This window comes from Numenius arquata, unplaced genomic scaffold (genome assembly GCF_964106895.1).
Source record: "Numenius arquata unplaced genomic scaffold, bNumArq3.hap1.1 HAP1_SCAFFOLD_257, whole genome shotgun sequence".
Lineage (NCBI taxonomy): Eukaryota > Metazoa > Chordata > Aves > Charadriiformes > Scolopacidae > Numenius > Numenius arquata.
This window is the reverse complement of record NW_027414631.1, coordinates 61,978-86,654: the sequence shown is the minus strand read 5'-3', so window position 1 is coordinate 86,654 and position 24,677 is coordinate 61,978. Positions and strand designations below refer to the sequence as shown.

The 24,677-nt window shown below is 50.4% G+C and overlaps 2 protein-coding genes across 2 annotated transcripts; one reads left to right on the top strand and one right to left on the bottom strand.

Moving 5' to 3' along the window:
- Positions 1 to 6,930: 6,930 nt before the first annotated feature.
- LOC141478095 (olfactory receptor 5AP2-like) lies at positions 6,931 to 7,995 on the bottom strand. Its single transcript, XM_074167230.1, has one exon. The coding sequence runs from the start codon at positions 7,993 to 7,995 to the stop codon at positions 6,931 to 6,933; it is 1,065 nt and encodes a 354-aa protein (XP_074023331.1).
- Positions 7,996 to 18,710: 10,715 nt separating this feature from the next.
- Positions 18,711 to 19,748, top strand: LOC141478094 (olfactory receptor 14J1-like). Its single transcript, XM_074167229.1, has one exon. It carries the CDS (start codon positions 18,711 to 18,713, stop codon positions 19,746 to 19,748), a length of 1,038 nt encoding a protein of 345 aa, XP_074023330.1.
- The last annotated feature ends 4,929 nt before the right edge of the window (positions 19,749 to 24,677 follow it).

Below are 24,677 nucleotides of genomic sequence, written 5' to 3'. Positions count from 1 at the left end.
TTATTATTATTATTCTATCTTCATTAGCATTTTCTTTTGCATTATCATCACTATCATTATAATTTTGTGGTGATCTGTGGCTATTATGTATCTTCACAAAAGCTGGGATTCCACTTGCTGCTAGTGAGGAACGAACCTCCTCTGTCTCACCTGGTGCCTGTAGTCATGGTCATCTGACACTGGGACCAAACTGACCCTCTCAGAGCATCTCTGCAATAAAATGGTATCTGCCCAGTGTGGTGCCTGAATGTTGGGTTCCTTCCCCAAAGCTGATGCGAAGAACCGACACGAGCAACTGCTGCCCAAAAGGTCTCTTTCTCTATGGATCTAGGAGAAAAGAGGTGTCTCATTGTGATGTATTTGGGACCAAGGGCTTGAAGATGAACTTGGTTTCTGGTCCGAGTGGAGACTGTGAATTAACCCTCCACTATGAGGTGAATATACCTCAGTGAATACATAAGGTACATATCCAGAGCTGTCTCACCTAGAAGGTGACATGTAGATGATGTCCTTCAGGAGGGGAGCCTGGAGCTGCCTCGAGAGTCCTGGGGATCTCCAGGGACCGTGTGTACCAGGGGTGGGCAGTGACTGGAGCCCCCAAAGTGAGAGAACACCCAAGGTGGAGTGACCCAAAGGGAATGTGTTAAACTCAGGTATCCACAGAAAATGAGGACTGTGGTGTATTTGGGAGGACACTAGAAGCATCACAGTCCCTTCAAACACCTGCCACATCCACAGACTCCCAGGGAGGGGGATTAGCAACAGTGACCTCCCACCAACTCAGGGTCCTGCAGGGAGCACAAGGAGGGGGCCAGCTCAGAGGAGAGATGGGGAGAGCTCAGAAGGGAGGTGACCTGGGCTGGAAATTTCCTCGTAGAGGAAATGCTGGTGTTCAGCTAATCCAAGATTGTGTCCTGACCGTGGGTTCCTAAAGCATGCACGTGATGGAGAGCCAGAAGTCCTTGTTGTCCTGGTGCTCCACCAAGGCCTGGGACGTGGATGAAGACTGGTGTCCCCATCTCTTAGTGCCACCATCCCTCCTGAAGGGTGGCATCGAGAGGGAGGCCGGGACCCTGTGTCGGGGCTCGTACTGAAGGAAGCAATACCCGGCAGCCAGGTGGCTCCTCAGTCCCTTTGTGGAGCATGTCTTTGAGACAGTCTCCCCTACCCCATGGGCAGACCTGTACTCCAAAAGTCACCCCTACTCCCAGCACTTTCCTTTCCAGCCCTGGCTGCTCACCGTGATCCAGGGAAGGGCTGATCTTTGAAAAAAGAACAGCTTTCTCTGCACTGGGGCAATGTCCAGACCTGCCCCAGCTCACATGTGCCCTGACCCGGCAGAGAAACAGGAAACCGAGGTCTGTTGGGCAGACCATCCCAGGGAGGTGTTTCCCCACCTCGAAAGCACCCTGCCCCATGTGGTGCTTGCACAGTGGGGTTGTGGGGCAGCATGTGGAGCAGTGGGGCTTGGCTGGCACCCCCAACTAGACCAGGTTGCCCAGGGCCTCGTCGAGCTTCACCTTGAATATCTCAAGGGAAGGGGCCTCAACCACCTCCCTGGGAAACCTGTTCCAGTGCTCCACCACCCTCATGGTAAAGAATTTTTTCCTAATATCCAATCTAAAGCTCCCCTTCTCCAACTTAAAACCATTGCCCCTCGTCCTGTCACTGCAGGCCTTTGTAAACAGACTCTCCCCAGCCTTCCCGTAGCCCCCCTCAGGTACTGGAAGGCCGCTATGAGGTCTCCCCGGAGCCTCCTTTTCTCCAAGCTAAACAACCCCAGCTCCCTCTGTCTTCATAGGAGAGGTGCTCCAGCCCCCTGATCATTTTGGTGGCCCTCCTCTGGACCCGCTCCATCAGGTCCATGTCCTTTCTATATTGAGGGCTCCAGACCTGCACACAGTACTCCAGGTGAGGTCTCACCAGAGCAAAGTGGCAGAATCACCTCTCTGAGGTGATTATGTTATGTTCTGGTCTATTGTGTTGTTCTGTGGCCCAGGTTGGGATGGAGATCACACCAAGTACCAAGTGGCCTGAAGGGGAGGGTGGTTGCACCACCACAGGCACTCAGAGATGGCAAGTGGTGGACACCATTCCTTCTCCAACCACTTCCCAGGCCTAGTGGATCACCAGCACAGCAAGGACTCTGCACCGTGAGCATGCTGTAGGGTACCCACACTCTGGGTATTATCTTGAAGTAGCTGAACACGGGCATTTTTCTCTCCAAGGCATTTTCCAGCCCTGGGCAGCTCCTGTCTGATCTCTCCCCATCCCTCCTCTGGTCTGGCCTGGTGCTCCTGGCCCCTTCCCTGTGCTCCTCACAGCACTCCAAGCTGGCAGTGGTGCTCTACAGAGCAAGTGGGCTGTAGGACCGTGGAGTGACTCCACACTGGCTGTGCTGGTCAGCAAGGGAAGCAGATGCAGCTGGACGGCAGCACTGCCACTGAGCTCCTTCCCATGGGTCTACAGCTGTGGAATGGGCTGAGAGCATTTGTCATGACTCAGGATGTTTTCCCATGTGCACATTGAACCATCCATGGACTTTGACTGAAGGAGACATGAATCACCCCACGGCCTCCACAGGGATGGCAGAGCCCTTGTTTGCTTGTGCATACTTAAATGTAGTGCTTTGCCTTTGGGAGACTCCAGCTTGGATGGTCCCTTCTTTTGGGAAGCCCAACCCCTGGCACATGGTGTCCCTCTAGATGCCCTCTGCTCTCTCGGGGTCCCCAGTTTCCCCCCCAGAAAGACAGGCAGCTACCTTTCAGCTCTGCTGCAATGCAGGACAGGCCTAGGCAGGCCCTTCAGCGTCCATTCACCATCTCCAGTGGCACTGGGCACCCACAAGTGAGAGCTGAGTCCAGGCCTCCCTCCTCGACACATCTCCCAGTGCCCTCTACTCATGAGCCCACTGAGACCCGAGCTCAGCAACAGCCAGTGCGAGTGCAGTTTCTGGAGCCTGGTCCTGACTTCAGCAGGAAGAAGAGCCCAGAGTTCCAGGCCTGCCCTTGGGAGAGCTGCCCTTTTATTACAGAGATGCTCCTCGGGAAGGCAGCTCTGACACTGTGATGACACATTTACCAAAAGCCTCTGTATTATTCAGCACAGTAGGATCATGCTTCTGCAGATGGAGTGAATAGCAACAGTCCAGAGTGAACATGGTCATCACAGGTGAAAAACAAATGAAGCACAAACACACCCTGAGAAAAGCTAAGAACAGCCTGTGAGGAGAGATGGGCAGCTCTACTGCTGCTGAAGGTGAACCCATGGAATCTGTTTCTTCAATGCTTCTTTGAGCTCCTGGTTCCTCATGCTGTAGATGAGGGGGTTCACAGCTGGAGGCATCACAGAGTATAGCACTGCCACCACCAGGTCCAGAAAAGGTGAAGAGAGGGAGGGAGGCTTCAGGTTTCCCAGAGGATGAGCAGGGGGGATAAAGGCTGTGCTCCAGGGAATATCAACTCAGATCCTATTCCTGTTTTTTATAAGAGAAGGTGACTGGATTTACCCAGGGCAGACTGCACCTGGACAGCCTCGTTGCTTTCTGTAGTAAAAGCTCAGGATTGCTGGACAGAGGGTAGAGCGGTATCTTTTACCTGGAAACCAGAAAAGCATTCAGCATCATCCCCATCCTGTGTCTAAATTCAGATATTATCATCTGAAATAGTGGAGAAATAGGTGGGTAAAAAACCAGCTGGACTTCTGGACTCAGAAAGACATGGTCTACATGTGGTGCCCTTCCTGGGGGCATCTAGCCAGTAGGGTCCTTCCGGGGTCTATACCATAACCTTCCCTGTGTTTCATGTTTGTAATGACCTGGAGGAGATAAGGGTGTGTTTGTTCATAACATTTGTAGATGAGACCATATTGAGGAGAGCAGACACTACACTGAAGGCGGGGCTGCCATCCCCAACTTTCCTTTGACAGGCCAGTGGGATGGGCCATAAGTTAAAGTCTTGTCCATGGGGAGGACTAAGCCCCTGCGATGGTGGAGGCCATGGACTTCCTGCGTGGGAAGCAGCTCTCTGGGAAAGGCTCTGGTGGCTATTGGGTTTCATTAGGCAAAACACGAGCCATCAGGAAAGGTGGCCAACTGCATCGTAGCCTGTGTGAGCAGGAGCACAGCCAGTGGAAGGGATCATCCCCCTCTTCTCTGAATTTCTAAAACCACATGCAGATTACTTCCCTATTTTTTTTGTCCCCCACAATGCCAGGGAGAACTTGGTGTCGGTTCAGGTATCAAACTTTTGCCCATCCTGCCTGGAGAGCCAGGAGAGTTGTGTCATCCAACACCCAGAGTCAGAAGGAAGATGGGTGCAGTGTGAATTGTGATGGCTTGGACTCAAATGAAAACTCAAATCCTGAGCTGTCAGGACCACATTGGCTGCACTTAGACATAAGTTACCTGACACGACTCCGAGTTCAGACCGAGTTGTGGAGTTTCTCACAGCCCTCACAGAGGAGGGCAGGGTGCTGGGGAGAGGGGAGCATGTATTGATTTCCCAAATGCCAAGACAGTGCCCAAACCATTTCTCTTGGCCTCTGGCATCTCATTTCTTGAGATGTGAGAAATGCTGGGGCTTCTTCTCTTTGGGCAGAGAAGAACCTAATGAGGTTCAACAAGGGCAAATGTAGGGTCCTGCACCTGGGGAGGAAGAACCCCAGGCACTAATAAAGGTTAGGGGTGGATCTTCTGGAAAGCACTGCTGAGGAGAAGGATCTGGGAGTCCTGGTGGATAGCAAACTTTCCATGAGCCAGCAATGTGCCCTTGTTGCCAAGAGGGCCAATGGAATCCTGGGCTGCATAGGGAAGAGAGTGGCCAGTAGGTGGAGGAAGGTCATTCTCCCCCTCTACTCTGCACTGGTGAGGCCACAACTGGAATACTGTGCCCAGTTCTGGGCTCCCCAGTTCAAGAGAGACAGGGAACTACTGGAGAGAGTCCAACGTAGGGCAACTAAAATGATTAAGGGATTGGAGCACCTCCCTTACGAGGAAAGGCTGAGAGAGCTGAGGCTCTTTAGCCTGGAGAAGAGAAGGCTGAGGGGAGACCTTATCTATGTTTACAAGTACCTAAAGGGTGGGTTGAAGGATGACGAATCTGGACCCTTTTCAGTCGTTTCCAGCGATAGGACGAGGGGCAACGGGCACAAGCTGGAACATGGGAAGTTCCATTCAAATATGAGGAAAAACTTCTTTACGGTGAGGGTGACAGAGCCCTGGAACAGGCTGCCCAAGGAGGTTGTCGCGTCCCCTTCTCTGGAGATTTTCAAGACCCACCTTGATGCAGTCCTGAGTAACTCTAGGCAATCCTGCTTTAGCAGGGCAGTTGGACTAGATGATCTCTAGAAGGTCCCTTCCAACTCTGACAATTCCGTGATTCCGTGATTCAGTCAGTAATGCTTCAATAATCCTTCAGGTGCTTGTGTGATTTCCCTAAGAATATCAGTTTCTAAAAAAAAAAGAAAGAAAAACAAACAAACAAAAACCCCACCAACATTAACCTGCCTTAATCTCAATTTAGTGGTTCTCATCTGTGACTGCCACTCTGGGCAACGCCATTTACATCAGTATCTGCAATGTAAGCCATGATACTCCATTCTCAAGGACAAATCTAAAGCCGTTCAGATGAAGGGTGGTCCTTAAAAAGTCACTGTTTCTGTCCCCAGGTGGCATGGATACTGCTGATTCCCCACTCCAGAGCAGCAGAGGCTGGATCCCCTTCTCAGGACAGACTTCTGGCCAGGAAACCACAACCACAGAGGTATCTCACCTGGTTCTTACGGACGCTTTGCTCAGCAGCCGTTTTGGAGTATTTAGTTCTTTGTCAACTCTTTCCACACATCGGAATGCCAGAAAAACAAACATTCCACAAAAGTTTCTTATAATGTCCTTATTGTAGAAAAGTTCATCTAATCTGGAGGCAGCCACGAATATTTTCATGAGCACCAAGAAGATCTAAGAAGCTCAAGGCCTCCTCTCAAGTGCAGCAAATTCTTGCAACCACAATTTGAGCCTGAAAGTGGGAAGGAATTTGTCTCTTGGTGGAGGAGGAATAAATGTGTTGTGAGAGTACGTCAGGGCTGAAGGCCCTTGCGCAAATCAGGGATGATGGAGACCTTTCCATCTTGTGCACCTGCCTCAGCCTAAGAAATGGGGAATGCCTGCTGCTGGGGGTGTCTGTGCTCAGTCGTGCCCCATGAGCTGACCTTGCTCTCTTTTGCAAGAAAGAAGAAAATAGGAGGACTCAGTTTGCAACAGCTCAGTCAGCCAGTGGGAAACAAAGAAGCAATTACATTGAGGGGAGGAGGGTTGCAGGGGGGTCGGATTAGCAGAAGAAAAGAAGGAGGAAATAATGATTTCTGTGTTAAAAAATTGGGTAGCCAAGACCCAGCTCGTGTACTTTTCTTCTGAAGAAGGATCTACTTTTCCTTTTTTCTTTTTTCAGCAGGGCTGACCCTATCAGAGTGGCTTTCACAACTCTCCTCTGCTAGAAAGCCCAGAGAACACGAGGGATGCGATACATCTATTTGGATTTAGACATGTCCAGTAGAAGGGCTTGATTCAGCTGCCCACTTCTCACTGCCAATAGGGAGATTCCCTGAGGAATCCCAGGCACGCAGGAATCCACCCCTCAGCGTGGCTGGGAAACGGAAGAGGAAGCAGCATGTTTAGAGTAAGTTGTCTCCCACCCCTGGGCAGGTGGGGCATTTCACAGCTCCCAGGTGAATGGGCGGGATCACAAATGTGTTTGCTTGAAAGAAGGAAAAAGGCCAGGGAATATTTTTCCACTCTTCAACACCAGACCTATATTTCTTTAAGACACAAATTCCCTTCTCCCACTTCTCACTCCACAAACGATCCACAGATTCTGCACTTGTAGAGATATACCTGGTACACAAGATGTGCACTTACAAGTTGTCTATGCTTGATCAACAGAGATCCACAACCTGTTTGTGCCTGGTGGATCTCATCTCATACGAGCTCTCAACGCGGGCCACAGTTTTCCTGAGAGCATTTCCTAGAGCCGCCTTGACCTCCCTGTTCCGCAGGCTGTAGAGGAGTGGATTGACCATGGGCGTGAGGATGGTGTAGAAAAAGGAGAGCACTTTATTGAGCTGCCTCAGTGGGGCTGTCCTGGGTACCATATAGACAATGATGAGGGTGCCGTAGAAAACAGTGACCACAATGAGGTGAGAGGAGCAGGTGGAGAAGGCCTTCTGCCTCCCCATGGTGGTTGGGGTCCTCAGGATGGCAGCGATGATGCAGAGATAGGACACCAATGTGAGTACAAATGGGAAGACTACATCCAGAAAGCAGATTGCAAAAGTAACCAGTCTAAGCACCGTGGTGTCACTGCAGGCAAGCTCTAACAGTGGGGCAAAATCACAGAAGAAGTGATCGATTGCATTGGGACCACAGAACCGTAACTTGGAAAATTGTCCCGTGACTATGGTAGACATTAGTAATCCTGCCAGCCAGGATCCAGCTGCCAGCTGGAGACAGAGCTTCCAGTTCATGAGGCTTGCATAGAGCAGGGGGCGACATACGGCCAAGTACCGATCATAGGACATGGTGGCCAGCAGATAGCACTCGGCACCTGCAAAACAGCCAAAGAAAAAGAACTGTGTCATGCAGCCCTGAGCAGAAATGGTTCTGTCCCTGGTTTGGAAGCTGGCCAGCAGCCTGGGCAGGATAGTGGCAGTGTAGCAGATTTCTGCACTGGAGAAATTCCCCAGGAAGAAGTACATGGGAGTGTGAAGACGTCGATCTGCCACCACCAGCACAACAATGAGGAGGTTGCCAAACACGGTCAGCATGTAGATCGTGAGAGAGAGCAGGAAGAGAGGCACCTGCAGCTCGGGGACATTACTCAGTCCCAGCAGGAGGAACTCCACTGGCGATGTCTGGTTGTCCCATTCCTCTTTCTCTGTGAAGTGCTGTAGGACCTTCTTTTCCCCTCGTGGCAGGAAGGGAACCTGAGGAAGGGCATGCATTTCTGGTTTTTTTTTGAAAAGGAATTGGGAAGAAGTCACTGCTGGAGACAAGATGGAGGTTTTCCCCCATTCAACTGGATTCAGACTTAGTCTAGGGGCACTATTTGTTGGGAAAGGGCAGGAACAGGTTCTCCGAGAGGGCCAATCTGCTCTTCTTAGAAGAACCTCCTCTGATGAGAGAGATGAGTTGCCGCATTGAGGTGCCTGTTTCTGTGGAATGAAAGAGAATGTTCATTTGCTCACATTAGATTATGAGGCATGAAGTTATTCCCAGTAGTACCCGGCATAGACATTGGCCATGTCCTGCTTTCAAGCAACACAAAGATGGGCCAGAGAGAAAAACTTGATTGTGCAAAAAAGCCTTTAGGGGAACGCATCGTGCCACAGACGGTTTCTTCCCACTGAGGAAGAACAGACACTGAACAGGATTAGGATTAGTGGTCTCAACTCCCTGAAACATTTGCTTTCTGATGAGACAATTCTGTCCCTGGACAGTCCATCTCTTTCCACTGAGCAAGAGTGGCCAGGAGTTACTAGCTTGGTCATTGAAGGCACTGCAAAGGGTCTGTTAGACAGGAGACTTACAAGCAGATGTGAACTTGGGAGAGGAGGATGGAGAAAACTGAATTCCAGAGAAGAGGGACCTGAGCTGCCTAAGCTTAATGAGGAAAAAGTGATGTTGCTCAAGGAGGAGGGGAAAAGGACAGGGGTGATGATCATTTGCTGGCCATCTTTTCCTCCTCGCCGTCAATTTCTGTCTGTATTTGGGCTGCCTCCCTGCAGCAGCACAACTCCTGGCCCTCAGCATCGCCACCTGAGTTCTCAGGGCTCCCTGTTCAGCGTTGCAGTGGAGACACCAGAGTGTCCCGAGGGTGAGTGGGGGCTGAGGCAGGGCAGGATCATAATCAAGCAGAGGTTGCCAGTAAATGCCTGATACGTGCCCCATTGCCTGCCCACAGCACGTCTGTGGCTGAAAGAGAATGCACTTAGCCCACACCTCCTCTTCTGGCTTTCATAACATTCGGGTCAGTCAAAACACTGTCCCTGATGATTCCCTGCCTCAAACTTTACACGTTTTGCAGTGAGTTGGAGATGGCCAAGGCAGGCACCCGGGTAGCCCAGAGAGTTCCTGGGATGGAGGAACCCCACCTACTCTGGGATGCATTGTTCCTGAGGGTGCTTCCATGGGGAGGGTGCCCCAGATTCACCGCTCTCAGGAGATCACGTCCCATGCGGATGGCTGAGAGACAGCTGTGAGACGGCTGAGGGACCGAGATCGATCCCTAAGACACAAGCAAGATGGAGAAAGAAACAGAGAGACTGAGCTGAGAAAATAAGGGACACGTATTGGCACACCATTGCCCCCATACACTCTGCCCCAACCTTTTCATGTCCATGCAGGTGTCTGATGCCCCACAGCTCTGACTGCACTGACGGTCGCGCTGCCTGTATCTCTGTTCAGCAGTGCCAAGGACACACAGAGGGTATCTGGAGGAAAGAGTGAGCTGGAATGAGGACAGGACTGTACCAAGACACATGGTCTCACTTCCTAGTTGTCACTGAGCAGAGAGCCACTGGCACATTAACCACACCTGCCTCAGCAAATCCAGGACCTACCTGTAATCCCCAGCATGATGACGACCTTCCCTCTGAGGGTAACGGAGGATGAAAGGCAAGGTCTGGGTGCTCTCTTCTGCCTCTTCCCCGTTCCATCCTCCCTCTTTCAATTCTGCCTGCAGATGCTGACCCAGGACTCAGCCATTGCTCTGTCCTTGCACTCTTCTGTCAGCATCTCCTTCGGTGAGTCTTCACCAGCACCGAATATCCCCAGCTCTGCAGTGCCTCCCGGGTTTATAGAAGAGCCTCCTGAAGGTTCCTGCTGCAGCTCCACTCTCTGTGTCACAGAAACTGAGCGTTGTGCAAGTGAATCCCTGTGGGGATGAAAGCCCTGAGCTGCCCTCTCTTGGACCTCTATGCTCCTAGGAAGAGGGGAAATGAGCTAGGGCAATGAGCCTTCAAACTCATGGAGCAGAACTACAATGAGATATGCGTCACAGCTTCTCCCTGACTCCATGAACGGTCGGTCGGTGGGAAGGAAGGAGTTATTTCCTCCAAGCTGAGGAGAATGGCAATGTGGGGCGGGATGAATCACCCTCGGGGGTGCCAGGCTCTGCTACTGAGGAGAGGAGAAACCCAAACCTTTCCCAGAGGCAAATTTGCCCCCAAACTCTCTGGGGGCTAAAGGGAGCTCAGCTGCTGATCTAGACTGCCAGTTAGGATCCCACCCTCCAAAAGGAAAGGTTCACAGGGTTCTCCTTGGCTCCAGCTTTAGGTCAAGGGGAGCAAGAGGGCATAGAATCATAGAACAGTTTGGGCTGGAAAAGAACTTAAAGATCATCGAGTTCCACCCCGCCTGCCATGGGCAGGGACACCTCCCTCTACACCAGGTTGCTCCATCCATCCTGGCCTTGAACCCCTCCAGGGATGGGGCAGCCACAGCTTCTCTGGGAAACCTGGGCCAGGGTCTCACCACCCTCTAAGTATTTCTTCATGATACCGCTCAGCTCTGTTGACTTGCTCCTCATGACAAGTAGACTCCTGTCTCTCAACTGAATACAAAGGGAGAGAGGGACCCTGGGACACCATTTAGGATAAGCCACGGCACAGAGCATTGTCTCCAGTGACGTCAGACGTGGTGGTCAGGGCTGTGTCCAGTGGCGTCTTAAAAACCTCAAAGGAGGCATTCCATAGCCTTCCTGGGCAACTTGATCCAATGTCTGTCTGTCCTCACAGTGTATGTTCTTCCTGTTCCAGGTCAGAATCTCCCCTGTTTCAGGTTATGACCATGCCTTTTTTCTTCCTGCCATGCATCTCTGTAAGGAGCCTGGCTCTGTCTTTTGGGTAACCTCTTCTTCGGTTCTGGAAGGCTGGTGGCAGATTCTCTTTCAGCTGCCTCTTCACCAAGCTAAACAAGAGTCACTTGCCTTAGCTTATCCTCACAGCCCAGGTGCTCAGTCCTCCTGTGTCGCGACGGAGGGAAGACAGGGCCACTCAATATGAGTGATCAGCAAGCTTCGTTTATTGATTCACACAGTTGCCTTTTATGTCCTAACATAATTAGCTCATACATATTACAAAAGTTAAGCTCATGATTGGTTAGTTCTTAGAAAGATCAACTCCGCCCTTGGTTCCTTCTTTACAGTTACTTTCATCCTCTTTTCCCATGCCTGAGCAGCTGCAATCTCCCTGTTATCATACAACAATTATAGTCAAGGACAAGGTGTCCTTGCCAGCCCAGTAGTTACGGGGGCTGAATCCGATGTTTCTCAAGCTTTTGCTCGGCCAGCTGGATCATGTCTACGTGACCCTTCTCAGCTAGCCATTCTCCCACACTCCTGACCATCTTAGTGGTTTCTGCTGAGTTCATGAAAGCTTATAAGTGTCTTTCTTGTACGGGGTGGTGGGGTGCTGCCTACGCTTTTGCAGATGTGCTCAGTTGAGTGCTGATCTGGTGAGTCTGCCTATTGCTACTCTCCTGTTGATACAACCCCAAGTGCTGCCAGCCTTCCGTGCCCTCAGGACTCACTGATGAATAAGTCTGACCTCCTGTGCACCAAGGTCTCCGGATACTTTTTAGAAGAGTCGCTACCCAGTCAGTCAGTCTCCTCTATCGTCATTATAAAGGGTTAGTCTGTCCCATCTTTCCTTCTGTCAGGATGGATCAGGACACTGCTTTTTGACCTGTTGCTCCAGTGCCAAAGGAATTGGCTTTGCTGTCTGGCTCCCTCGAAAGGGCAGTCTGCCCGTTGAACAAATTGACTGCATCCCTCTGGTTTTGTGTCATCCAGAAACTTGACAAGGTCCATCCCGTATACTTCTTCGGTCACTGATAAAGCTCCTAAACAGAACAGAGCTCAGAGCAGACCCCCAAAGAGTTCTGTTTGTAGGTGGACGTTGGGTAGAGTGCGGACAATTCCCCATTACCCTTTGGGACCACTAACCCAGCCAGTCTTGTATGCCATCTAGGCCATAATGTCCCAGGTTGGATAAAGGGACTTCTGAGGGACAGTCATGGAGACTCTTTCTCCAGGCCTTCAGACTGAGGTGACAATGGCTACTCAGGGGGACAAAAGTTGTTTGCCTTCTTCCCAGTCTTCAGCAAAATGGCTGATCCGTTTTATCTCCAATCAGGGCTACTTCTCTGCTTAGCTTCCTAGAGTCCGTTCAACTCCTCTTGAAGTTTGGGAGATGTCAGAGGCCTGAGGGAACTAATAAACCTGGCCCTGATTGGCCTCAGTTGAGGCCTCCATCCACAGTCATGGGCCCAGGGGCTCTAGGCCTTCATTGCCTACCCTACTCTCTGCTGTAGGAGTACTGGTCTCCAGACCATGCCCATGCTCTTGTCTGACCATGGAGACCATTTTATCTGGACATCAACGGCAGAATGACTCCCTGGCTTGATCTTGGCACTGCCTTATCCCCCTGGGCCTGCTTGTGATGGCTGGACCTGAACCTCATCCTGATGAATGGATTGACTTCCCGGCTTGACTGCAGGCCACCATCCCCAGGCCTGTCCTGCTTGCCTTGCTCAGATACTGTGGGGCTGGGGCCTGCCTGGAGAGGCACCAGTGCAGCCAGCCATGGTGTCTCCCTCGGCTCCCAGCTCGTCTTCCTGTCGGAAGCAGCTGCTCCCTGACAAGGGGAGGCTCTCTTCCATCTAAGCATTACATCTGTATTACAATACCTGCTCCTGACCCCATCCTCGAGCCTCATTTCTGATTCAGCAGGAAGAAAATACCCCCAAAGGTTTTCAGGAAGTATAACTCATCTCACTTAATATGGACAGCTGAAATCACTCCAGAATCATCTGTTTCTATCCACGGACAATTTTTCTTCCTCCAGATGATCACATGGTCGCCTTGGCCAATGGAAAAAGATTAGAAAGAGGGTGACTTATCAGAGGTGCTCTGCACAGATGAATCCAAAACCAATAGACTACATTAAAGTAAAAATCTCAGGTCTGAACTGAAACTGTATTAAGATCTAAGCTCACATATAATCTCTAAATTGGGCACCTAATCTGAATCCCTTTGCTGCGGTCAGTGGAGAGAGACATGCTAAGCACTGAGCATATCGTCACACACCTTAGGACATGGTGAATCACAAAAGAAAAAGCAGAAGGAACCAAGAGGCTCGAAGATGGTGATCTGGGAGGTGTTCATCCCAGATAGTTGTAAATGTTTCCACAAAAGCCATTTGCAATGAGTCAATCTCATAAATCAAAAGAAGGAGGTACTTTCAAGGTAAAATAAGCCTGAGCCGACTGAGACTGGCTTTGTCTTCCCTTCGCTGGCAACCCACAAAACATGTACTAGCCTCTTGGCTGTGCAAGAGAAACAGTGGGTTTGAAGGGGATCAGAATAGTTCTTTGTTCATTTAATGAAGTTCTCAAAGTGAACTTGGGTGCTTCTTTTCTTCATGTGCATTTTAAACTCAGTCATTAAAAAAATAATGGAATCCATTATTTATTCATCTCAAATGTCAGGGAGATGGATGACTGGTTAGGGAATTCTCATCCACAGAAGGAAGTGTGGCATTTACTGTCCACATGCATTACAGGGAGGAGACACCGGTCCTCAGGCCATGCTGTTCATAGTGCATAACTCCTACGTCTCCTGATCTCATCAGGCCTAAGAGGATCCCCTCACTACAAGAAAGACATTAAGGTGCTGGAGCATGTCCAGGGAAGGGCAATGGAGCTGGTGAGGGGTCTGGAGCACAAGTCTTGTGAGGAGCGACTAAGGGAAATGGGGGTGTTCAGCCTGGAGAAAAGGGGCCTGAGGGGAGACCTTCTCGCTCTCTACAACTCCCCGAAAGGAGGGTGTAGCCGGGGGCGGTCGGTCTCTTCTCCCAAGTAACAAGCCGTAGGACAAGAGGAAATGGCCTCAAGTTGCGCCAGGGGAGGTTTAGATTGGATATGAGGAAAAAGGTTTACACTGAAAAGGTTATCAAGCACTGGAACAGGCTGCCCAGGGAAGTGGTGGAACTGTCACCCCTGGAGGTATTGCAGAGTTTGGTCGATGTAGTGCTTATCCATATGGTTTAGTGGTGGTTTTCATCAGCGTTAAGTTGATGGTTGGACTCGGTGATCTGAAAGGCCCCTTCCAACCTCAGCGATTCTATGATTCTAAGGGAAGGGTGGTTTGGGCACGCTCATGGGATTTGGGAAGCTGGAGCGTGCTCTCTCCTCCCTGTCTCCTTGACACCTAAAAAGAAAGCCCACTTCTCTGGAAAAAAAGCTTAGTTGTTCCCGGGAATCTCAGGAGGCATGACATATCGATTCTTGGGTTCAAGGAGCTGGTCAACTGCCTTGTCTCATTTTCCACCATGATGGCTTCAATGCCCTGTTCATTTGTAGACTCTCTGCATGGATGCTGACATGGAGTGAGTAAACTACTGTGAAAGGACTAACCCAGTAGGCTGGTTTTTGTGGAGGGTATAAGGACAGCAAGAGAGAAGAACTTGGCCTTGGGCAAAAGAATAAGGAAGCAAAGGAGGTGATCAGGGCTGTTTGGTGGCACCTGTGAAGCAGCCCCGCACCTGATCGCTTGATGTGAATTACTTCTGGGGTCAGGGAGAAGCTGAGAGCTCTCCCTGATTTGGAAACATGAAGGGGAAAGAACAACATCATTGAGGCTGGAAGGGACCTTGGGAGGTATCTTGCTCAGAGCAGGGTTAGACCTGAATACTCAGGGCTTTATTCAAACGTGTCTTGATCCCTTTCCAGGATAGAGCCGGTGCACACTCCCCGGGAAAAAGCTTCCAGTGCTTGACTATCCTCATCCTGGAAAAGCTTCTCCCTGTACCTAGCCCAACTCTCTTGTTTCAGCCCATTGCTTCTTGTCCTTATGTCTTCTACCACAGACGAGAGCCTGACTCAGTCTTCTTGGGAGCTGTGCAATGGTGCTACATGTTCTCCACAAGATCTTCTCCTCAGGCTGAATAGGTCCATCTCTCTCAGCCTCTTCTCACAGTACAAGTTCTCCCACCCAACTCACCTTTGTGGCCCTCCACTGGAGCTGGCTCCAGTTTGTCAAGGTCTCTCTGGCACTAAAAATCCTGGAAAATATTCTGGATATAGTGTAAAAATTGCTGAGCAGACTGGCTTTGTTCTGGCCTATACAGCCCAGGATGCTGTTGGCCACCTTTCCTGGCTGCTCATCTTTTACCTGCTGTGACCCAAGGACCACTAAAGCTTTCCCTGCAGAGCTGCGGCCCACCTGGGCAGTCCCTGGCCTATGTCGTTGCATGGGCTTAGTCTACCTCAAGGGCAAGAGTTACTGGCTATCAAGAGGTTCCTCTTGGCCCACTACTCCAGCTTGTCTTGGTCCCTTGGGATGGCCATCCTGGCCTCCAGTGTAGTGTCTGCTTTCCTCAATGCGGTGTCTTCTGCAAATGTCATGAACGCACTCTCTCATCCCTCTTGGGACATTAGAAACACATTATACAGTGCGGGTTGTGGTACAGTCCCCTGCCGGGCCCCACGAGCTGCAGGCCTCCAGGCAGAGCGGATGAGAATGGCCTCACTGAGACAACGTCCCAACGTCCTGCTCGCTCCTTGCCCTGGGATAACGCTACTCCTGTCCCAGAGACTGGTAAGGACTGCGTTAGTTCAAGTGACCCCTGACTTGGTCCACTGCTGCTTCGTCTCCTCCGGAGTCCTGCCTCGAGTCACAGAGGCCTGGGAGACCTTGCTATGAAAGAGGCAGGAGATGAGGACGTAGAGAATCTCCAATCCAATCTACACATCCTCTTACTAAACTCAGTAGGTAAATTACAGGCCACGTGGTATCTTTGTTTCTTCTTTGTTCCTGAAGTAGTAAACACTCATGATGGTGCCCTTGAATTGCCTTTCAAGTTTAGACGGAGGTTTGATCTGGACTGTTGCTGTGATTCTGTCCTTGAACACCAGCTGTACTGAGCTCTGCCACCACGCCTGGCAGTTTATTCCATCAGTGTCACAGCTCTGTCTCCAACATTAACGGCTCCAGCTCATCCTGTCTGTGCCCCGGTGGAGGGTGTTGCCGCACAATTTGGGTGAAGCAACACAGCTGTAGAACTTGGCGAGTGCATATTTGCCATAAGTGAAACCAAGTGTGTGCAAAGGCTTTGCTTCAGAGCAGAGACATGGCTTGGACAAAAGAGAGCTGCGTGTCTGTCCAGCCCCAGGTCCAAAGGCCCAGGATGAAATGCCCAGATTCACTCAATGGAACACATCCTCCCAGCTTGGAGAAATCAGATCATTCCCTCTCTCCTTCCTGATGTCCTCCCTAGATATGGGACCAAAAAAAAACCAACCAGTGATTCTTGTGCCCAACTATTTCTGATAGGAATAATGACACTGCAGGAAGGAAGTGTCCCTGCCCAGCTGAGGGAGGGAACATCAGGGATTGCTTCAGCCTCTTTCACAGCAGGTTCCCCTGGAGCCCCAGGGACAGCTGGAGGGAGCCCAGAGGGAGCAGAAAAGGTTCTTCTTTGGGCTGTTCCTCTGCTGCTGAGCTGTTCTGGGCTCCTGGGATGGAGGGAGCTCGTGGCCATGGGGCAGCGCTGCAGAGAGACAGCTCTGCCCGGGAACAGCTCCTCTGCCAAGCGCAGCAGGGCTGAGGGCACTGCCTGCAGGCACCGAGGGGAGAGGAGTGAGGCAGAGGCAGAATAAAGGCAATCGGTATTGGGAAGACTTTGAGCTGAGACCTCACTGGGAGACAGACCTTCACAGCCCTTTACATGGTAAGCCTCTGGATACAGGGCGCTGTAGCTTGTGCTCCTGGAAGAATCTCCAAAAGCTGGCACATCCCACAGCCTGTGGGATCTTTCAGGAGGACTCTGTTAATTTCTCTCTTGTAGAGGAGGAGGACGTGCTCCAGAGCAGGGCTTCCCTGGTGCATCATCAGAGGGACAGGGCACGATACTGCCTTCTGCTGGGGATGGTTGTGGAGGTGTGCAGCCAGGGGTGCCCAGGGCTGTCCTTCCGCGCAGGGTCCCTGCACCCCAGGGCTCTGTGTGCCGGGGCAGGGACTCTGCCGCCTGCCAGGGTCAGCTCTCAGCCACCCGGGGAGCTCCCCATGGCACTGCAGAGAGAAGCTGTGGATGGAAAGCGTGACCCCCATCAGGGCAAGGTCACTCTGCCTTCAAGAGGGTTCTCCATGGGTCAGGGCTGCTCACAGCTCCACATTACCACCAGAACCTTTTCACAGGGGACTTTTCAAGGAGCATATCAAGGCAGGGGCTACCTTATGTAAAGGTGTTCTCAGATTCCTGCTGTGGTGGTGGTGGTGAACGGTGGTGGTTCCTTCAGTTTTGGACAAATCTCTAAGATTCCTCCAGCATTACAGTGAGTTATCAATAAGTTCCCAAGGAACCTGATAAAGTCTACAGAAAGCACCAATGTCACCTTTATGGTCTCTTCTGGATTCATCTGATCTGCTCCTTAGGATTTGCCAAGAGACAGATGGCCCTGGGCAGTGCCCTGCTGCCAGGAGGGGTCTGCAGGGCAGAGCTGAGCACCCAGAGGGTGAAATGGGGTCTGTGAGCAGTGACGGGGGGAGACCTTGGGACAGAGAAACAGCTCTTGGCAAGCACAGCTCCAGGCAGCGGAGAGAAGGGCAGTGGGTGAGAGAAAATTGCTGGCAGCCAAGGCTGGGAGGGGAGATCTGGGCACCTCCTGGTCAGCCCTTCGCTGAACATGTTTTTCCCCCAGTCGAGGAGCACCGGTCTCCTCTCCCACCCAGCAGAGCCTCTGCCCTCAAGCTCACAGGGTCCAGGGCAGGCACTGCCTCCTCTGCGACAGAGGAGACTCTCCCAAGTGCCTGGAACATTCCTCCTTGTTTCTCCACCCCTCCCGGTGTTGCTGCTGCTCTTGTTTTCAGGTTTGCTGGGAAAGGGGGGTTTCAGCTGCAACTCACCAGCTGATCCTGCAGGTCCTGCCATGCCCATGTTTCCGTGGGTGCAAGGTGGCTCTGGGCAAAGCAGTCCAGGGCATGGGGAAGAGGCTGACTGTCCGTTAAGGACACCCCATTTTTAGGGCATCCACAAGAACACAGATCTTCCCTGGGGAGGGCTGTGTGGGGATCACCTGCACTTTGAATCTGGATTCCCCTGTTCCCAGCAGCGTCCAATTTCCTTTCAGGGGAACATCTGAGTGGGGTCATCATGCGGACCAAAGAGGTGTGAGCCAAGGACAGCTGGGAGCAAGACTGCTGGACAGACCAGCTCTCCTCCAGCTCCACCAGGGGTCTGTCCCTTTGCCTCCCAGGACTCTAAGGATAGCACTTGCAGTGTAGCAGAAGCACCAGGGATGTCTGCCTTCAAAAAACACTCCCCAGACGTGAGAAGAGTAACAGGAAAAATATAAACAAAATGAAACCTCCACAGTTCTGCAATCTGGTGAATTGGGAAGGACAATGCTGAAAAGCTCTTTGAAAGCACGAGTAGATTTGCCCTGAGATCACTCCCGGTTCCTATTTAGCTGTTGCTGCACAGCAGGACCGCCTTCTTCAAAGAAGAGTCCCCTCCTCTCCACTACACCACTGGAAAGGCAGAGGCTACGTGGGTGGTTTCTCTAAGACATGTAATAGGTTTTGCACGGATAAATCTCTCCAAACTTGTCCTCATCTGTGTTTTCGTCCTTGACCAGGCCCTTTGCGCAGAGGAAGCAAATGTCCAACGGCAGCTCCATCACCCAGTTCCTCCTCCTGGCATTCGCAGACAGGCGGGAGCTGCAGCTCTTGCGCTTCTGGCTCTTCCTGGGCATCTACCTGGCTGCCCTCCTGGGAAATGGCCTCATCATCACCGCCGTAGCCTGTGACCACCACCTCCACACCCCCATGTACTTCTTCCTCCTCAACCTCTCTGTTCTTGACCTGGGCTCCATTTCCACCACTGTCCCCAAAGCCATGGCCAATTCCCTGTGGGACACCAGGGCCATCTCCTACGCAGGATGTGCTGTCCAGCTCTTTTTTTTTGTCTTCTTGATTGTAGATGAGTATTGTCTTCTCACCATCATGGCCTATGACCGCTACATTGCCATCTGCAAACCCCTGCACTACGGGACCCTCCTGGGCAGCAGAGCTTGTGTCCACATGGCAGCAGCTGCCTGGGGCGGTGGGTTTCTCCATGCTCTCCTGCACATGGTCAATACATTTTCACTGCCCCTCTGCCAGGGCAATGCTGTGGACCAGTTCTTCTGTGAACTTCCCCAGATCCTCAAGCTCTCCTGCTCAGAGTCCTACCTCTGGGAAGTCGGGCTTCTTGTCCTTGGTGTCTCTTTTGCATTTGGGTGTTTTCTTTTCATTCTTTTCTCCTATGTGCAGATCTTCAGGGCTGTGCTGAGGATCCCCTCTGAGCAGGGGCGGCACAAAGCCTTTTCCACGTGCCTCCCTCACCTGGCCGTGGTCTCCCTGTTTATCAGCACTGCCATGTTTGCCTACCTGAAGCCCCCTTCCATCTCCTCCCCATCCCTGGACCTGGTGGTGGCAATTCTGTATTCGTTGGTGCCTCCAGCTGTGAACCCCCTCATCTACAGTGTGAGGAACCAGGAGCTCAAGGATGCCCTGTGGAAACTGATCTCATGGGTGTTCCTCAATAATGATAAGCTTCCCATCACTCTCTGCAAAAGATTGTCAGGCTATCCCATTTCAATCCTTTTGTTTTTGTTGGTATTACTCTTTTTAGACATATTATTCTACCTTCATTAGCATTTTCTTTTGCATTATCATCACTATCATTATAATTTTGTGGTGATCTGTGGCTATTATGTGTCTTCACAAAAGCTGGGATTCCACTTGCTGCTAGTGATAAGGGGAAATAACACTCAAGGGTTAATAGCAGGGCCATTGCTTGGCTTAAACTGTGTATCTATAGCCTAAAGCCATTGCCAAGGTGTTTAGGCAAAGAAAGGATGTGTTGAAACCATAAAGTGGTCATGTCGGCCTCGATGGGAGATAAGGGAACAATTGGTATTCAGTTGTCCTGACAGAGTGATCATCTGGTTTCCCAACCCCGTGGCCTGGAGCAACACATTAACATTAAGAGCGAGAAGTACACAGCGAGGAAGACATGGCCTTCATCCCCGAGACCCCAGCCCACGACCACCGGGAAACACTGCGCACGTGCAGCTGGGGGGGAGTTAAAGGTGGAGACTATGGAAATGATTTCTCGTAACTCATTGTAATAAAGACCGCCTTTTCGGGGAAAGGTTATGGATATGTATAGGCGCCCCTTGAATATGTAAGATCTGATTGTATAAATCCTAAGCTAACTGCCACGGTGGGCGCGCACGATTTTGGTGGGGTGACCCCCCGTGCTGCCCGGCGCTGAATAAACATACCTACTTTACAACCCCACAGGTTGTGGAGTCTGCTTTCCGCACGTCACTAGTGAGGAACGAACCTCCTCTGTCTCACCTGGTGCCCGTAGACATGGTCATCTGACACTGGGACCAAACTGACCCTCTCAGAGCATCTCTGCAATAAAATGGTATCTGCTCGGTGCGGTGCCTGAATGTAGGGTTCCTTCCCCAAAGCTGATGCCAAGAACCGACACGAGCAACTGCTGCCCAAAAGGTCTCTTTCTCTATGGATCTGGGAGAAAAGAGGTGTCTCATTGTGACGTATTTGAGACCAAGGGCTGGACTGAAGATGAACTTGGTTTCTGGTCCGAGTGGAGATTGTGAATTAACCCTTCACTGTGAGGCTGGGGTTGTTGGTCACCTGGGGCTGTTGGTCAACTGTCAGCTGAGTATGAGCCAGCAGTGTGCTCAGGTGGCCAAGAAGGCCAACAGCATCCTGGTCTGTATCAGCAATAGTGTGGCCAGCAGGACTGGAGCAGTGACTATCTCCCTGTACTGGGCTGTCATGGTTTTGACCAGATTAACCAATCAGAGCGACAGATGGCCCCTCCCCCCCCCAAGGAAAAGAGAGGAGAGGAAGAGATAAAAGAGATTTATGAGTTTAGAAAAAACTAAACTACTTTAATGAAAATATTAATAAATAATGAAATAATAAATAATTTAAAAAAAGGGAAAAAGGAAAAAAAAAATAAACACAGTATATACAAAACCGTATCAAGCTCCCAGGGTGATGATCACGTCACCAGCAGGCACAGGGGAAAGTCCCAGGCTGGACTCGGTGATGGACAGGAGCTGGATTCCGGATCTGGAGTCAGGATTGCTCGGATCGGAATCAAAGGCAGACGAACAGACAGGGTCCTCCTCAGATGTCGGCCATTGAAGGAAGAGATTTAACCCTTTGATCCCTCAGCTTTTATACTGAGCATGATGCAGATGGGATGGAATACCCTATTGGTCAGTTTTGGGTCACCTGTCCTGTCCGCTCCTCCCCACAGGTGTGACCCCTCTACGCTTTTCCGCTTCCTACCCTCCAACGGGGCAAATAACAAATTTACCTGACCTTGGTTGTTATAGCAATAAGTATAAGCAAGGGCCTCTCTGCTCACCATTCCTTGGTATTATCAGGTCTTATCACTATGAGAGCGAGCAGTTTCTGAACAATATGCCATTAATTTCAGAGTTTAGTTAGTTAGAAGAGGCCCAGCTAAAAAGGAAAAATTACTGAACAGAAAATTAGTTCTGTTTTACCTCAAACCAGGACATTCCACCCCTTATTCCATACCATTTGCATCGTGCTCTGATTATCATTACATCTTATCCATCAGATACATACAAATATATATACAGAAGTCCCTTATTTATGATTTATCTTTATACACAAAAGTTCATTGAGTTCTTTTAGTCCATAATTGCAGGTTTTTGTCATAGCAGACTCTCAGGGCAGAAAAGATGATATGAAATTCATTGTGGTCCATATCCACAGGTAGCATGTCCCTCTTGAAGAGTTTGCTGGACATCACTTGGAGAAGCTAGCTGAGGTTTCACCACCGCTATTTATCCTGAAAAACACTTATTAGATAAAGTTAGTATTATATAACAATTAATATCATACAGCTCAGAATTGAGTATTCTCACCTAGGGTTAAATTTCCTTGAGGTACACATTGAATTTCTCCATTCTCTAGCATCACCCACCAAGTACATCCAGGTCCTTGGGCAAAAACAGTCCCACGAATGGGTTTGCCTTTGCCTGAAGGAGGGAAAACCCAAACAGTTCTTCCCAACATATTCCTGTCATGCACCACAGGGACTCTGTCCCCTTCTACATTATGTAAAATGTCTGATTGAGCAGGACCGGCTCGATTGATGGATCCCCTGGTGTTAACTAACCAGGTAGCTTGTGCTAGATGCTTGTCCCAATTTTTAAAGGTTCCACCCCCCATTGCTTTCAGGGTGGTTTTCAGCAATCCATTGTATCTCTCAATTTTGCCAGAAGCTGGTGCATGATAGGGGATATGATATACCCACTCGATGCCATGTTCTTTTGCCCAAGTACTTATAAGATTGTTTTTGAAATGAGTCCCATTGTCTGACTCAATTCCCTCTGGAGTACCATGTCACCACAAGACTTGCTTTTCAAGGCCCAGGATGGTACTCTGGGCAGTGGCATGGGGCACGGCATAGGTTTCCAACCATCCGGTGCTTCCTTCCACCATTGTAAGCACATAACGCTTACCCTGGCGTGTTTGAGGGAGTGTGATGTAGTCTATTTGCCAAGCCTCTCCATACTTATATTTTAACCATCGTCCCCCATACCACAAAGGTTTTAACCTTTTAGCTTGCTTGATTTCGGCGCATGTTTCACAATTGTGGATAACCTGCGCAAGAGCGTCCATGGTTAAATCCACCCCTCGGTCCCGGGCCCATTTGTATGTTGCATCCTTTCCTTGATGACCTGAAGTGTCATGGGCCCATCGAGCTAAAAATAGTTCACCTTTATGTTCCCAGTCCAAATCTGTCTGGAAAATCTTAGCAGCCTGGTCCACCCGCTGATTGTTTCGATGTTCCTCAGTGGCTCGACTCATGGGTACATGAGCATCTACATGACGTACCTTTACAACTAGTTTCTCTATCTGTTCGGCAATATTTTGCCACAATTCGGCAGCCCAGATGGGTTTACCTCTGCGCTGCCAGTTGCTCTGCTTCCACTGCTTTAACCATCCCCACAGAACATTTGCCACCATCCATGAGTCAGTATAGAGATAGAGCATTGGCCACTTTTCTCGTTCAGCAATGTCTAGGGCCAGCTGGATAGTTTTTACCTCTGCAAATTGACTTGATTCACCTTCTCCTTCAGTTGCTTCTGCAACTCGTCGTGTGGGACTCCGTACAGCAGCTTTCCACTTTCGATGTTTTCCTACAATACGACAAGATCCATCAGTGAACAAAACATACTGTTTCTCATTATCTGAGAGTTCATTATATGGTGGGGCCTCCTCAGCACGTGTTACCACCTTGTCTAGTGGCATTGTGAAGTCTCTGCCTTCAGGCCAGTTTGTGATCACTTCGACAATTCCTGGACGATTTGGGTTTCCTATTCAAGCTCGCTGTGTGATTAAGGCAACCCACTTACTCCAGGTAGCATCGGTGGCATGATGAGTAGAAGGAACTTTACCTTTGAACATCCAACCCAACACTGGTAATCGGGGCGCCAGGAGGAGCTGTACTTCGGTACCAATTACTTCTGAAGCAGCTCTAACTCCTTCATATGCTGCCAAGATTTCTTTCTCAGTTGGAGTATAGTTGGCTTCAGATCCTCTGTATCCCCGACTCCAAAATCCTAGGGGTCAACCTCGAGTTTCCCCTGGTGCTTTCTGCCAGAGGCTCCAGGAAGGACCATTATCTCTGGCTGCAGTATAGAGCACATTTTTAATGTCCTGTCCTGTTTGGACTGGTCCAAGTGCTACCGCACGCACAATCTCTTGTTTAATTTGCTCAAAAGCTTGTCGTTGCTCAGGACCCCACGTAAACTCATTTTTCTTTTGAGTCACTTCATAGAGAGGATTCACAATCTGACTATAACCTGGAATATGCATTCTCCAGAAACCCACAACGCCTAAGAAGGCTTGTGTTTCCTTTTTGTTAGTAGGTGGGGACATTAATGTTATTTTGTTAATCACCTCCATTGGGATCTGCCGACGACCATCTTGCCATTTAATTCCTAAGAACTGGATCTCTCGTGCAGGTCCCTTGACCTTACCTCTTTTCACAGCAAAACCTGCTTTCAGAAGAATCTCAATTACTTTCTTACCTTTCTTGAAAACTTCTTCTGCTGTGTTACCCCACACAATGATGTCATCAATGTATTGCAGGTGTTCTGGAGCTCCACCCTTCTCCAGTGCAGTCTGGATCAGTCCACGGCAAATAGTAGGGCTGTGTTTCCACCCCTGGGACAGTCGATTCCAGGTGTACTGGACACCCCTCCAGGTGAAAGCAAACTGTGGCCTGCACTCTGCTGCTAAAGGAATAGAGAAAAAGGCATTAGCAATGTCAGTTGCAGCATACCGCTTGGCTGCCTTTGACTCCAGTTCATATTGCAGTTCTAGCATGTCTGGCACAGCAGCGCTCAGTGGGGGTGTGACTTCATTCAGGCCACGATAGTCTACTGTTAGACGCCAGTCCCCGTCAGACTTTCGCACTGGCCATATCGGGCTGTTAACGGGTGAGCGAGTCTTGCTGATCACTCCTTGGGTCTCCAGCCGACGAATCAGGTTCTG